This window comes from Martes martes, assembly GCF_963455335.1.
Source record: "Martes martes genome assembly, chromosome: X".
Taxonomy (NCBI): Eukaryota; Metazoa; Chordata; class Mammalia; order Carnivora; family Mustelidae; genus Martes; species Martes martes.
The window spans coordinates 85,290,653-85,305,819 of record NC_137897.1 but is presented as its reverse complement, the minus strand read 5'-3'; the positions used below and the strand labels follow the sequence as shown (position 1 = coordinate 85,305,819).

The window sequence follows — 15,167 nt, the reverse complement described above, 5'->3', positions numbered from 1 at the left end:
ATGGAAGACCTTTCTCTCTTCTCTGCCTTCCCTCTGCCATCCCTCATTTCTCCAGCCCGAATTCCTGTTTATCCTGCTTATCCAAAGACCAGCCCATCTGCCACCTCCTCCGAAAGCATTTTGTTTTTTTAATCCTGTAAGTTAGGAGTAAACCTCCTTCCTTTCTGAGACTCCTCAGCCTTTACTGGGTGCTGCTCCTGTAGCATTAATCACTTTGTTACCTTTTTATTTTTAAATTTATTATGTGTACCCATGTCTTACTCTCCATAGCAATTCTGAGCTCCTTAAGGCAGGAACTATTCCTGGTTCATCTTTTCTTCCCCCTCCCTGCTCTAGGTACAGAGTAAGCACTCTTTGAATGAATGCATGCTAGCTTGGAAATACTGCCAAAGTTATAGCTTGAATTAGATACAACTAACATATGATATTATTCCTGTGTTTTCTGCCTCTGAATTACTGATAGAGTGTGGTAGGGGTGGTACTTGCTGTCCATTGGTTCATGGTCAGTAGGAAATTACATGGTGTCATTTCTGATCCCCAACTGGTTTTTCCTCCCCCATTGCCCTTCAGGACACTGTAAGTAATATTTCTTCAAGGAAGAAATGAATTTGGGGCACCTGAGTGGCTCAATCAGTTAAGCTTCTGCCTTCGGCTTAGGTCATGATCCCAGGGTCCTGGGATCGAGCCCCACATTGGACTCCCTGCTCAGCTGGGAGCCTTCTTCTCCCTCTCCCTCTGCCTGCTGCTCCCTTTGCTCGTGTGTGCCCACTCGCGCGTGCTCTCTCTCTCTCTGCCAAATAAATAAATAAAATCTTAAAAAAAAAGGAAGAAATGACCTTGTTCCGAGTACCAGTGTATGCTCATCCTTTTTCCTATGCTCTTTCCAGAGGTCCTGACAAGCCAGTGTGGATTTAGCCACAGCCTAGTTTTGTTTGTGCTCCAAGAAGACCCTGGATCTTTCTCTCCTGCTTTCTCACAGTGTGTGTGTCTGTACACCAGTACAGCTACGACATTTAAGCCAGAAAAGATGGGTATTTTGTTCCTCATCTCCCTAACCATCTTTGCCCCAATGTCATTTGAGTCTGCTCCGAAGGGAAGAGAGTCTGTACGGAGCGGAGGTGTTCGTAGTTGCTTGCATAACAATCCAGTTGTTGGGCTGAGGTTACTCTGTTTGGGGAAAAGGATACGGTGAGAAATCTAAACTGAGGAACAATTTGTAAGAGAAAGGGAATTGCCAAAAGACGTGTTATTGCCTCTGGGAGACATGTGTGGGGCAGCAGACATAGACCCGGAAGCCACAAGGACTCAGATTTGATGTTATGGAGCTCCCGCCTACTAGTGATGTTACCTTGGGCAATCTGCTTGTCCCCATAGAACTTTGTTTTTTTGCTTCTTTTCAGCCCTGAAAATGGAGATTATAATAAGTGTCACCCATGGAAAGGTTGTAAAAATTAACCGAGATGATGTGGAGATCTAGGGGAAAGTCTTATACACACTTATTGCTTCATATGAGACAATGATTATATTTCATATATAATATTATTGTATTTATTAGCCCAGGGTTAATACGATTGCACCCTCTCCTCTATGTCTGATAGTCTTGCCTTTTTTTCTTTAATCTCCACACATAGAACTTCATTTCTCATCCCTCTTGTGTTAACAGATCCTGGGACTCGCCATCTTCTCAACACGACCCTTGTCACAGTTTAAATTTCTTTCCTTTTATGATGCCCTCAGAAGTGACACAGAAAAGCGAGCTCCGACTGATCATGCGCGGTCCCTTCACACACCTGCCAATTCGTGAAGTTCTTTCTCCGAGATCTCTCCTCCAGCCGAAATAAATCCTTCGCTTTCATCTTTCCCTGTGAAGGCTCAGTTCTCTGCTTTCATAAAACTGATGCTTTTCTCTCTGCCCCTAATTTCTTTACATCTTTCAGTTGTGTAGAATGTGATTGAATCTCCTTTGAAGTGCTAATTTTGGAAGCACCTCGTTATTTTTTTTTTCCTGCTGAAACGATGTTTTTACAAAGGTCTGTCTTGCATAAGCATATTACTCACACAGCAGGGAATGCAGACACCCTTCTCCCCTATGCTGACCACCCTAACTGCAGCAAAAGTACTGCAGAAGAAATAACCTTTTGAGTGCTGAACTTGCAGACGTTCACATAAAGGGCCGCACGGAAACAGGCTCTCTGCACCTTCCACAGACACGGGTACGTGTCTCTCTTCCTGGGTCATGTGGCAATGTTAGCCGCAGACTGGATCTCAACCACAGCCTCAGGGATTTTGACCTGTCCTTGAGGCTTGAGGCAGGTCAAAAGGGCATTGACAGGGGGCATGTCCTTGCTGGAACTTGAGCAAATCTCATCTGGACTGGAAGTGGCATGCAAACAGCCGCTGGAACCTGAAGGGAAACTTGATCAGAAGAAAAATCTTGTACGACTGCCACATTCTGGGCAGGCAGGCCTCAAACCCAAACCCACCCTCCTCCTGCTTCCCTCTACCACTTACCATTTCTGTTTCCTGTCTCCTGCCTATCTTGCCAAAGCAAAGGGGCAGGCTATGTACTTGGACTCTAGACAAAGGAGAGGTTTTGGGGGGAGGTAGGCTTTTGGCTGTATTAAGAGCCAAACCTGATTAGACAGTGTACATACGTAGTACTTACTCTGTGGCAGGCAGTGGTCTAAGCACTGATGTGTGTGATAACCTCATTTAATCCTCCCAACAAAGTTAGAACAATTATTAACCCCATTTTACAGATAAGGAGACTGAGGCAGGGAAGTTATGTGATTGGCCCAAGGATACGTGGCAGTGAGTGGCAGATCTATAATTTGAAGCTTGTCAACCTGGCTCTAGAGTCCCAAACTCTTACACTCCCTGGTGGGAGCCATTCATGGGAATGCAACAAGGGACCTCTCCTAAGGCAAGGGAGTAGATGGGGAGAGAGAACATGCTTGACATGTTGGCACTTAATCCTAGAAGAATAACCACACTGCCGAGCTCTTCCCATCATGGCCTCAGCCTACCCGCTCAGAACCAGCAGGGGACACCTTTGTCCCACTGCTCCCTATAGGCTGAAAAAGCAGAAATACCTACCTTCTTTCACCCTTCTTCACCCTTCTGGAGCACCCACCAAGTACCCAGTGCTGGAGATACAATGGTGAACGAAACGAACAGGGGACCTCGCCTAGCAGATTGTAGTGCAGAAGACACATTTATCAAATAGATAATATCAAATAATATCAAATATCAAGTAGATACGAAATGGCAACTGTGCCACGTGCTATAGGGAAAGGGGTTGGAAAAGCCAGTAATGAAGAGGGGTCGACCTTGTGAGGGAGGTGAAAGAAGACTCCTTGGACTGTCTCTCCAGCCTCAACACACACCACATTCCTTTTCATTGCCTGTGAGAGAGGAGGGACTCAAAGTTTAAGGACAAAGCTAATGGCAGTCTTAAACTCCCAGGATCCTTGACTTCTGCTTTCCCCGTGAAACTGGCCACCTCAGGCTGTAGGAGTGTCTATAACTGTCCTTCCTCCATTGTACATGTGCATACTACTCTAGTCCAGGCTTTTCTTCTTACAGAACTACTTGGTTGTGTTGGTCAGTGTCCACCATGTCTTAGCACATTATCCAATGTCCGCAGATTGTTTTTAAAGGCACTCTATAAAGCAAGCTGACCATCCCTGAACCTACTACTCATCCTCGTTTCTCTGACACCAACTCACACACACCTTCTACTCCAGGCTGGCTGTTCTCTTTGTCCTAAAATATGCCATGTTCCTTCCCACTTTCATTCCTGTTATGTGCCTCTCTTAGTTCTCACAAGCTTGGAATAGCTTCCCTCCACAAGCTTGGAACAGCTTCCCTCCTCTCTTCTACAGATTTTGACCCTACCCATCTTTCAAGAGCCCAGCCTGAGTTGTACCCCTTCAAAAGAGCCTGACCCGGTAACTTGAGTCCTCCTTGAGCTCCTTCTTGGACCACTTTCAGGGCTTAGTCTGGTTTATAGAGTCCAACATTTAAATATTTTCTTGTATTTTCCATTGTTTCATGGGTTTTTCTTCCTTAACTGGAAAAGGAACACCTTCTTCCTCTGTGTCCCATAGCACAGAGTTAAGCATTTCTTGTGGTTGATTTATTAAAAAGAAAGAGCTACAGCCATGAAAAGCTCTTGACAGCACTCCATGTGTAGTCCTAGGGAGGCAGGAGAGATGACTGAACTCCTAACATGCTCAACCCAAGCTCATTTATCCAACACGTTTGCAAAGAGCCAAAGGAGGAAACTGAATCTCATTTCATGAAATTGAGCTATTTCTATGAACTTCCACGAGGTAACTGAAAACGGAAGCAACTGTTTAAAAGCAATTTGTCAGTACTCAAGAGAAGTGCCATTGTACCTAAGACTCGTGATTTCTCTTTGCAATAAAAATAGCAAAATTACACCTGTGATGCCATCTTGGCTGGAACACAGAGATCATGAGGGAAGTGATGCACAAGGTAGTTCATTTTATTTTTAACATCATAAAAATCTACCCAAGTTTTCAAAGTTCTCAAAATCAAACAAAACTGGAGAAAATAACAGCACCTCCAAATATAGACACTCATGTATTGGTCTAGCGTTGTTTTTGGTTTGGTCCACATTTTCTGCAGGAACACAACCATCAGTGGGTCATAATGATAAGGAAGGAAATATCATTAATGAGACACATTTCTCAAAAAAAAAAAATGAACTCCATCGTTTCTGGTTTTTGAGTTGCTGTGCTCCTTCCTAAACTTCAAACTGTGCTGAAACACTCTGATCTTTTCAGAGTGACAGAAGAGTCTGACCACTGTTAATGAACCCTGTTCTTAGGTGAACCATTCATGTTCATGAAGAAAGGATCATCTGAGAGATATCCCACCCTTGGCCTTCCTCTCTTCTTCTAAATCCCCACCAGGGGCTTTCTTTTTCCATGGAAACTTTCCAGCTTGTTTTTGTTCTCTCTCTCTCCCCTGTGCTCAGAATTCATCTTCACATGCTTGCTGATACTCCCAGAACTCCCAACCTTGGTGGTCATTGTGTTCCTTCTGGGCATGTCTCTTATGTCTAGTATGTTTCTTCATAGAAAGCCCTTCAGACCATGGATGAGACAGCATTGACTTTCATACTGAGTTTAACAAATGAATAACCCCAAATCTTAATTGGCTGTAAATGCCCCCATCCTGTTCTGGGATTGCAGCATTTTTCATGTCTTTAGGCATCTGGTTCTACCGTAAAAATAAGGAATTCCCAGCGAGCACGTCAGAGCAAGTATTTCTTCACAGGTTAAAGTCACTCTTCTTCAGCCCTGTCCTTCTAACTACTCCAGGGGGTGCCATGACTGCCCAGAAACACCTGCCTGTGTCCATTATTCTCATTGGAATAGCCTTCATGAGCCTAGACCCCAGTATTTCTAGAACTTAGTCTGAATTGTCAAGTGAACAGCATAAAGAGAGAAAAAAGAAATGTGAGCAAAAGGAGCTATGTTAGGCAGGGGAAGTCAGATTTCAATATTACCTTCATTACAAATTTAAGAACTTACCAACTCCAAGTCTCCATAGCCCGGGCAAGCAGACAATGGATACTAGGATCGTTATTCCAGCAAATTACTGGAATGACTACATCCATTTACACCTTGGCTTTAGCCATTAAAACCAGCCCCATGTCCGCTACTCCCGCCAGACATCCCGGTCTTTTTTGGATATAAGGCCAGGTAGCTAATGCAGTATCTGTGGATAGAAGGACCTTAAACTAACTGCTTTCCATTCATTCCTAGGTTGACCAGCAGTAAACGTTGCTAGATCTCTGAGCTTCCCTTCTCCATCCGCTTGTTATTTTCCCATGTATGGATGTGGTAGCTCAGGACTCTTTTTTTGGGGGGGGTACTTGGACTTTGACCACTCCATGTTAGGACCATAAAATTGCACTCTCTCCCAATGAAGCAGATATCTGTCCTCTTCAGCCTCATTTTGAGCCAAGAAAAAAATAAGGGATTTCGTAAAAATTCAAACACCTCTTTTTTTTTATAAGTAAGATTTTACTTTATTTATTTGACAGAGAGAGAGAGAGATCTCAAGTAGGCAGAGAGAGAGGAGGAAACGGGCTCCCTGCAGGGAGCCCGATACGGGGCTCGATCCCAGGACCCCGAGATCATGACCTGAGCCAAAGGCAGAGGCTTAACTCACTGAGCCACTCAGGTGCCCCTCAAATGCCTCTTTGACAAAGAGGAAAATAAGGAGATGACTAGGAGAGAATCTTAGCCAGTTCAGAAGGAACAAGCTGAAAACATCCCTGTGGCCTTTTTTTCCCCCTGCATCCAAGACCCTGGCTTTCAAAATGGAATGATTTCGAAATGAAAGGATTCCCTTTCCTACGTGCAGGCATAAATGTTTTTCTTACTGTTGGGCTTCGTTTGTTTGTTTGTTTGTTTAATCCAGAGCCTTTCCTTCATAGCTACCATGCATGCTCATGGAACTCCTTAAGTTGGGTTTTCCCCAGGGTTGAGCTTCTCTTGAGGAGAAAGAAGAAGAAGCAGAGAGAAAGGATGGGAAGAAGAGGGGGAATAACACTTGGTGGGCTAGGCCCTGTTCTAAGCTCTTTGCGCACACTAATCCATTTCATCCCCACCGCTCTCCAGGCTAGGTTGTATTGTCCCCATTTTAGCAATAAGGAAACTGAGGGTCAGAGAGGTTCATCACTTTCCCAAAGTCACACAGGCAAAAAGGGACAGAGCCAGGTTTTGGACCCAGGCAGTCCGGCTGGTGTGGGCTGTTCTCTTAGCCATGACTGCTTTGTTGCCTCTCAACTTGGGGATGTGGAGCAACTGTGGGGACTCTGAATTCTGAGGCTACTGGAAGGAGCAGACTTCGTGACAACTCTGCTCCCCAGGGCCTGATATGGTAACGCTTCCATTAGATTTATTGGGATGACTCAAAGACCCCATTTCTAACTATCAGCTTGGATCTCCATAGTCATTGAAAGAGCAGAGTGTGGCTTGTGGGTATCATCCAGCTAATAGCTTCTCTTTTGCCTCACTCATGATTGGCTCTCACAAGCACTGGCCACTCCCATAATGCTCTTTTTAAAAAGTATGTATTTCTGACTTTCCTGGATAAATGCTTTTGTACTCCTCTTCAGATTTGGCTAGCTACTCTTGGCAGGAGTTCCCCCTTGTCTGTGTCTTTGTGTTTCTCAAGCAGATAGTTTGTTGAAAATGCTAAGAGCTTGTATTGACAGCCCAAACAATAAAGTGCTTTATTTGACAGCAGAGTATTTTCTAGAACACATGACCATCTACAAAACACCGGAGGACTTCTTGTAGTACTATATATCGTTGTTAGCTGAAAGGTCTACCAGTGGGGAATCCTTCTACCAGAGTTCTTCAAAGCTTCACTCAAATTTCAGCATGCCTGCTCCCTCTCAACAGAATTTAGAGAATTAGATGTTTGGCAGAGGACCCCCATCGAGTCATCTGCTTCTACTCTGTCTTTCATCTCCAGCTTGAGTATTATGTCCCGGCTATCAAGTGGTCCACCCCAGAACCTGGCACGTAGGAGGTGGAGATGTCACGATCACTTTCTTCCTCTCCACACTCTCCTGATTTCCCTCAAAAGCCCTTTAACTAGTTTCCCTGATTCTGCTGATTTCGACGCGTTCCTCTGAAAGTACAGAGATCACTTTCCCTTGTCGCAGGGATCATGTCGCCGCCTCATCCTGGTCTCGGGGATTCATTTCATTGCCATGTGCCTTATGATTAGAGTGACTACATATCTTCCCATCCAAACCAAGACACTTTTGAAAGTGAGAGGGCCATCTTAATAATTATGTCTGCCAGAAAAAAGCATGAAAGTGGGTTGTCCCAGATCCATCGGGACCTATGGGACACGTTATGTATGATGTTGTATGTGGTTCAGATGTGACCACATGCTGGCGTAGTTTTGCTTTCTGAGGCTTATCTTCATGGGTTTCTAATAATCTCATTGTACACTTAGTCCTCTCGAGAGGACAGGGTTTACTTCTGTGACCTACTCAAGCTAACCAGAGATTAATGGAAGCAATGGGAGTTATAAACAGTCTGAATTGTAGCCCAGCTTTTGACCATTTTTGAAATGCTTGTTCTTCATTTCTTTCATTACCAGAAAGCCAAGCCATTTTAGCTCCATAGGATACCACTCAGAATATAATTGAGGTTTGAATAAACAACACATGTGGCTTTTAAGGTTAAATGAATATTGTTTGACATACAGTACACTAGAGTTGTTTTTCATTTGGTTTTAAAAATTGGTTAAAATTACATCTTGTTGCTTCTCGGAATTAACTAGAATCCATCTGTCTCCATTAGAATCAGTGTGGGGTTTTTTGTTTTGTTTTGTTTTTGTTTTTTCTTTTCTTTCTTTCCTTTTTTTTTTTTTTTTTTTTTTCAGATAAAGCCCTGGCTGAAAAAAAAAAGAAGTTCCCTCTCACTCAAGACAATTTGCCCAGCAAATCAGGGAGGAAAAAAAAGCAACAGAATAGTTTTTAGGGCACTGCTGCTAATTTTTTCTTTGATGTATTTTGTCCCTTAGATATATCTGAGATATATCTAAACTATAGTACCTAAGATGCTAAACAGACAGAACTATTATCAGCAATCCAGACAGATTTGGCCCAGGTCACAGCTGAATAAAATGTGAATGCCAAAGAAGATTCCTCCAGTTTAACTATGGTTCAAATGATAAAGAAGACTCCTTACATATAGTACACTCCAGCTTAGAGAATGCCATTTTGATGGCATCAGAAGCTCAGAGGCAACCAAAATAGTAGTCATTTCTACTTGAGAGGATATGTACAGGAGTAATGGTCCAGGAGCTTTTAACTGAAGTGAAATGATTTCAACTGAGGCACGCACGTGTGCCTATAAAAGCTTAGGCGTTGTGACACATTTCTCCGAACTTAGGTTACAGGACATTAGTCATCCACTCCCATGCCATCTGATCGCTCCATTCACTTAACAGGGACTACTTGCTTCAGGGTTCTACCTGGACTCTCAGTATTTCAGGACACTATCTAAAAGCCCTTTCAAGACTCTAGGGCCTTAATGCAATAAATGGAACTTCTCAACAGGTCACACTAAGTAAACCTTCCATGTCAATACCAACCATTAAATCTATGTTTGTGAAGGACTTGTTTGGTGGCGAGAGCTCTTCTCTCATTTTTCCTTTGTGATTTATTCTCTTTGGGCTACTTAGATTGGGCCCAAAAACACATTCCATGGCTTTTCCATTTTGTTCTGCCATTTGCTGGTGAATCTCTTCTGGTTTCCAGTCTTCTCTTGGGTCCCCTATTTTCATCTGGCTTGTGACAAAGCTTGGACTCACCACACTGCCAGTGAAAAGGGACCAAGTACATTTAAGTTCATCCCTATTCATTCACTTCAAGGGCAGTGCCATTTCCCAGCTGTTCAGATTTGCAAGCCTAGCATCTTTTGATTAAAAAAATTTTTTTAAAGATTTATGTATTTACTTTAGAAAGAGAGAGAGAACAGGGAAGGGGCAGAAGGAGAGGGAGAGAGGATCCTCAAGCAAACTCCCCTCTGAGCATGGAGCCCGAAAGATGCAGGGCTCAATCCCTGGAACCTGAGATCATGACCTGAGCTGAAATCAAGAGTCAGACATTTAACCAACTGCACCACCCATGTGTCCCCCCCTCCCCCCACCACCATAGCATCCTTTTACACTATTTTCTCTTTTGCCATCCTCCTCTTTTATCAAATCTCCCATCAGGATCATAACATTGCCTTTTTATCTGAAGTTGTCTGATTTGCCCCTTCCCCGTGATTTCAGAGATTCTCAGGGCCTGTCACATGTTACTACAAACAGCCTCCCGGATTCCACTTGCCCCCCAGGTAGGAGACACTCCATCGCCAGGAGAAGCTGCCACACATCACCATCTTTTACTGTAGGAACCTCTACATAAAAATTGGTTACAGGATAAAATGTGAATTCTTCAGCCTCTTTCTGAAGTCTACACAGCAATTATTTACCACCTTTATTTACATCAACGACCAGTCTCCCCCTCCCTCTCTCCTTCCTTGCCTCCCTTTCCTCTTCACCCCTCTTCCTTTCTTTCCACCATCCCCATTTCTCTTGTTTCACACCTGAACTTTCTACTCCAGCCACACCTTGTAGGCTGTCTTCAGTGTGTTCCTTGCCATTTTCAAAGCTCTGAGAGAACAAGAGAGGGGGGAGGGCCAGAGGGAGAAGCAGACTCCACACTGAGTGGGGAGCCCAATGTGGGGCTTGATCTGGCAACTCCAGGATCATGACCTGAGCAGAAGACAGATGCTTAGCTGACTGAGCCACCCAGACGCCTCTCTCCCAAGTGCATCTTGATGGTTCATAATTTTTTTCCATGGGATGATCTTTAAATCATGAAGGGTTAAGGCCATAACATCATTATATATCACTACCTTATAACATTGCTATCAAAGGAATTTTGAGGTCTTTTGTAAGTCCTAAAAGCCAATGATATTACCTTATTTTCCCTCAGTGCTACAATCTCCTTGAACCAGTAACATGTTACTATGTCCAAGTGGGTTTTAAAAGCTCATGGGGTAAATTCAAATAGAAAATTCTTCATGCTGATACTTTCTGATATTTCCTGCTATCCTGTGAAATACATGGCTTAACTGATACTGAGAGTAAGACCCAGCTCTTCCCATCGACTCACTTGGTCATCAGTAACACAAGGTAATATCCTTGGAAATTATCCTGTGGTTTGTGATCTTTAATTGGCTGAAGAATATCACTGTCTGTGGTATGTTGTTCTCAAGGCTAAAGGTAGGATCTTCCTCCCAAAAGAAGTTACTCTGGCAATGAGGCAATGGTAAGTGTTAACTCTTCAGAGAATGGACACACAGACCCAGAAGAAGGTATCTCGGGCAAAAACAGAGGAGTACAACCTGGATATTGGTTAGGTAAACATTCCAGCCACCACAAGATTAACCTTAACTTTCAGACCAGGTCGTAACTTCTCAGAGACATCAGGATGAATTTAACAAATCATGACAGACCAAATCCTTGAAATTCTCATTTTAGAAGGGTAGTTTAAACACAAGTTAAGTACGAACTGCAAGATACTGAACTGTCACTGGAATAAAGTAAGCAAAAGTGAGGCTGATGGCTATATCACAATGGAAAGTGATTATTTTCCCTTTTGTTTCCCAAATTTTGTACAGTGTGAATGGATGGGGCTCCTGGGTGGTTCAGTCAGCTAAGTGACAGCCTTCAGCTCGGGTCATGATCCTGGGGTTCTGGGATCGAGTCCAACATCTGGCTGTCTGCTCAGTGGAAAACATGCTTCTCCCTCTCCCTCTGCCCCTTCCTGTTGCTTGTGCTTGCTCCCTCTCTCTCTCTTTCTCTCTCTCTCTCTCTCAAATAAGTAAATAAAAATCTTAAAAAAATAAAATTTTAAAAAAGTGACAACTTTCTTCAGAGTTGTTTTTGAAAATTGAGACAGATCCAGAGAGAAATCTTTCCAGGTCACTTTATAAAGGACAGCCATTTTTTTTTTTCAGGAAGGAGAGAGAGACAGAGACAGAGAGAGATGGGGGAAGTGGCAGAGAGACAGACTCTTAAGCAAGCTTCATACCCAGCGTGGAGCCTGATGCGGCCCTTGATCCTGTGACCCTGAGATCATGACCTGAGCCAAAATCAAGAATCAGACCCCTGACCGACTGAGACACCAGGGTGCCCAGAAGGATGGCCATCTTAACTACATTTAAAATGTCTGGAGAAATTTGGGATCATAGAACCAAAAATGTGGCTAGGTCACAAGGGTGATGGTTTTCCCTTCTAAGTATGTATGACTCTGTCTTTATTTTGGAATAAACAGGGGATGGAGAATTGTCGTGGGAACATTCTGATGGTGATATCTTCCGGCAACCTGCCAACAGAGAAGCAGTAAGTGTGAATAGCTCAAATAATTCAACCCTCCCCAGTACCAGGCCAAACTTTCCTCTCTCCATGGCTATTATCCCAGCAACTCCATAAAAGGGCCCATTTCTAACACCACTGCTCTTTCCCTTTCCTCGGAAAATTAAACAGCATTATCACCAAACTCCAGCCATTTAAGTACACTGTATAATTGATGACTAGGGCCAGGATGTGAACACAAAGAAATCACAGCCCCAGCCCTTAGGTACCTGCCATCTAGATCCAAAGTTGGTAGCCTTTCGGGATGGTTTGCCAAATCTCTGTCTTCTGGAAGGAAAGTAGGTGACTACCTCTGTCCTCAGTAGTGAGGACCTTCTGTGGGACTGTAAGGTAGGTCTGTCCATCCTTTGACAGAGGTACTATGATCACTTCTCGGCCTTTTGGTTAAGATCAAGTGTGACAGGGGTACCATGGACATATCTCCATAAAGCCTTTCCTAAGCCTTAGGCTTTCAGTCACACAGCTGCAAGAGAGAAAAGGAAGCAGGCTGCATACTATTTCTCCACCGTGCAGCATCTCATTTCCATTGTCAGTGCTAACCTCATAAAAAGCCTCTCTGTGTATACAACAGCATCTCTCGTCCCTGTGTATTTCAAAGTAATTGACAAAATGCCATCCTTTTCTCAAAAACATATGTCAAAATACAGCCATATCTCAAACTTCTTAAAATCTGAAAAGGAGAGGTTCCAGTTCAGGGAATCTATCATACAGAAGGATTTATGAAAGTGTACAAAATGTATGAAGGTGCTCATGGTACATATATGGACATTCATTGGACCCTGGTACCAAAAAAAAATGTATAGGACATTCAATGCAGCATTATTTTCCTAAGAGCAAAACAAATGGAAGGAACCCAAACGTAAGCAATAGGGGCTTGGTTGAACACACCCAATCTGTGGGACACGGTGCTGTTGTTAAAAAGAATGCAGAACATTGAAGGGTACTCGAGTGGAGGGATCCCCAAGATATATTATGTAAACAAAGCAAGGTGCAAGATACAACTTCTACTATCATTTCCCTATATAAAAATTGTAAGTGTGTGCGTGTGCATGAATGAATACTTATGGAAAGATCTGGATAGATCATATAACAACACATTACAAGTGGTAATCTCAGAGGGGTGGAAGTGGGCAGGGGGAAAGAGAGAGCGTGATTTTTTACTCTCTCTGTTCTGTATCATTCGATGTTTTTCTTTAAAAAAAAAAAAGATTTTATTTATTTGAGAGAAAGAGCACAAGTGGGGTAAGGATCAGAGGGAGAAGCAGAGCCTGATGTGGGACTCAATCCTGGGACTCCAGGATCATGACCTGAGCTGAAGGCAGATGCTTAATGACTAAACCACCCAGGTACCTCCATCGGATGTTTTTCAATGAGCATCAATTAATTTTGCCGTATATAACATTTAAATGTTTTTTTTTAACTTGTGAAATTAGTTCTCAACAAGCATTGTGTAAAAGTCCAGAGCCTAAGGAATTATGGGGCAAACCCAGGGATAAGGAAGGTGTGAGAAAGGTGTTTGTGGGAACCTAATAAAATGGCCAATATAAACTTCCCAGTGTTGCTTCTGTCTTCTGTGCAAGTTGAAGCAATATCTGTGTGCTTTCTTCTCTGGTCCTGTCATTTTGACACTGCTGTTTCTGTTTCTCTACCTGTGGGTCAGGTAGAGAACAACACTATGGATATCTCAAAACAAGCAGCACTCCTGCAAGAGAGGGTGGGCTTCCCAGTTTGCAGGTTCCCGAGGACCCCGAGGATGGGTAAAGTAAGTGGTGGGGATTCAGGAGGGGATGAGTGCCAGGTGTTGTATGGAAGTGTGGAATCACTACATTGTACACCTGTAACTCATATGTCACTGTAGGTTCATTCACTGGAATTTGAATAAAAACGTAAAAAAAATTTAAGAAGCTTTTCTCCATCTAGCTGTATCTGCTTTATAGGAAGTGAGATTCCTTCCAAATCCTAACAGATGATGCCAGTCTCCATCTTCTGTGTTGTGAATTTCCTCCTTTAATCCACCCTCATTTTTTATTGTGGGAGGACGTTGAGAATGACTAAATTCGTGGCCACCAACCACGTGCCATTCTCCCTGAATTTGGGTCTCAGGCACCTTAAGCTGGGTGCTTGGACCCCAATGTTAAGTGTTGCAGCCAGCTCGAAGGTCCTGCTGGTAAGGCTATTTTTTTTTAAAGATTTTGTATTTATCCATTTGTCAGAGAGAGAGTACACACAAGCAGGCAGAGAGGCAGTGAGAGAAGCAGGCTCCCTGCTGAGCAAGGAGCCCGATGTGGGACTCGATCCCAGGACCCCGGGATCATGACCTGAGCCGAAGGCAGTGGCTTAACCAACTGAGCCACCCAGGCGTCCCCCTGCTGGTAAGGCTATTAATGCGCCTTTCTTCTTGACTTCATTTTATGCTGCCTCCTGCTGGTAAGGCTATTAATGCGCCTTTCTTCTTGACTTCATTTTATGCTGCCTCCAACGCCACCTTTGTCCTTCCATCTCGTCCTTCTTCCGAAACTGCTGGAGATCGGGCTGAACATAATCCCATACTTCCTGTAGCAAAAGAGGTCAGGTTCAGAATGCCTTGAAATAGTTATTGATTTTCAAAGGAATTCAAGACCTATCTTTAGAAACAAACATTGGGGCCCGGTAGACCAAAATATCCAGATGGTTCCACTTTATGATAAATAAATATTTTCCTTTGTTCCCAAAGGGGTAGATGTTGTGGGATGTGATTTGAATAATAAATACTATCTGTAGTAATAGAAAAATATGTACCTGGCACCTAGTAGGCACCCAAGAAATACGTGTTGAAGGAAGGGATGTGGAAGGTGGAGTGAAATGTGTGAGGGGCTTCTCATGAATGTTAATGTGCTTTGGGAATTTGTCCCATATAAGAGAGAAGTGCTTCAAACTCATAGCTGCCTCTTGACCAGCCAAAAATTAGAAGGTAGGAGAACCCCTTCTGGATATCCTTTGCAGGCCCAACTGTCTGTATGGGATCAAAAAAGGCAACCTTAACAACACATTGCCAATTTGGTAGCCTGTCACTTTAACAGAGCATTCCTACTTACAGGGAACCGTGGAAAACCTCAGTTCGATAGGAACACAGGTGATGGCTCTATTTCGGCAAGTGGGTTGAAAACCATCCATTTTACTAAGTTTTATGAAGC

The 15,167-nt window shown here is 43.4% G+C and overlaps 1 protein-coding gene across 1 annotated transcript in view; it reads left to right on the top strand.

Annotated features, from left to right (window-relative positions):
• The window catches only part of CHRDL1 (chordin like 1), a gene marked incomplete at its 5' end in the record, with an annotated part of 113,785 nt that overhangs the window by 77,964 nt on the left and 20,654 nt on the right, over positions 1 to 15,167 (top strand). The window contains one exon of the mRNA XM_080795347.1: positions 11,894 to 11,961. Within this exon, the coding sequence (XP_080651473.1) occupies positions 11,894 to 11,961 (68 nt within the window). The remainder of the gene's footprint in view (positions 1 to 11,893; positions 11,962 to 15,167) is intronic.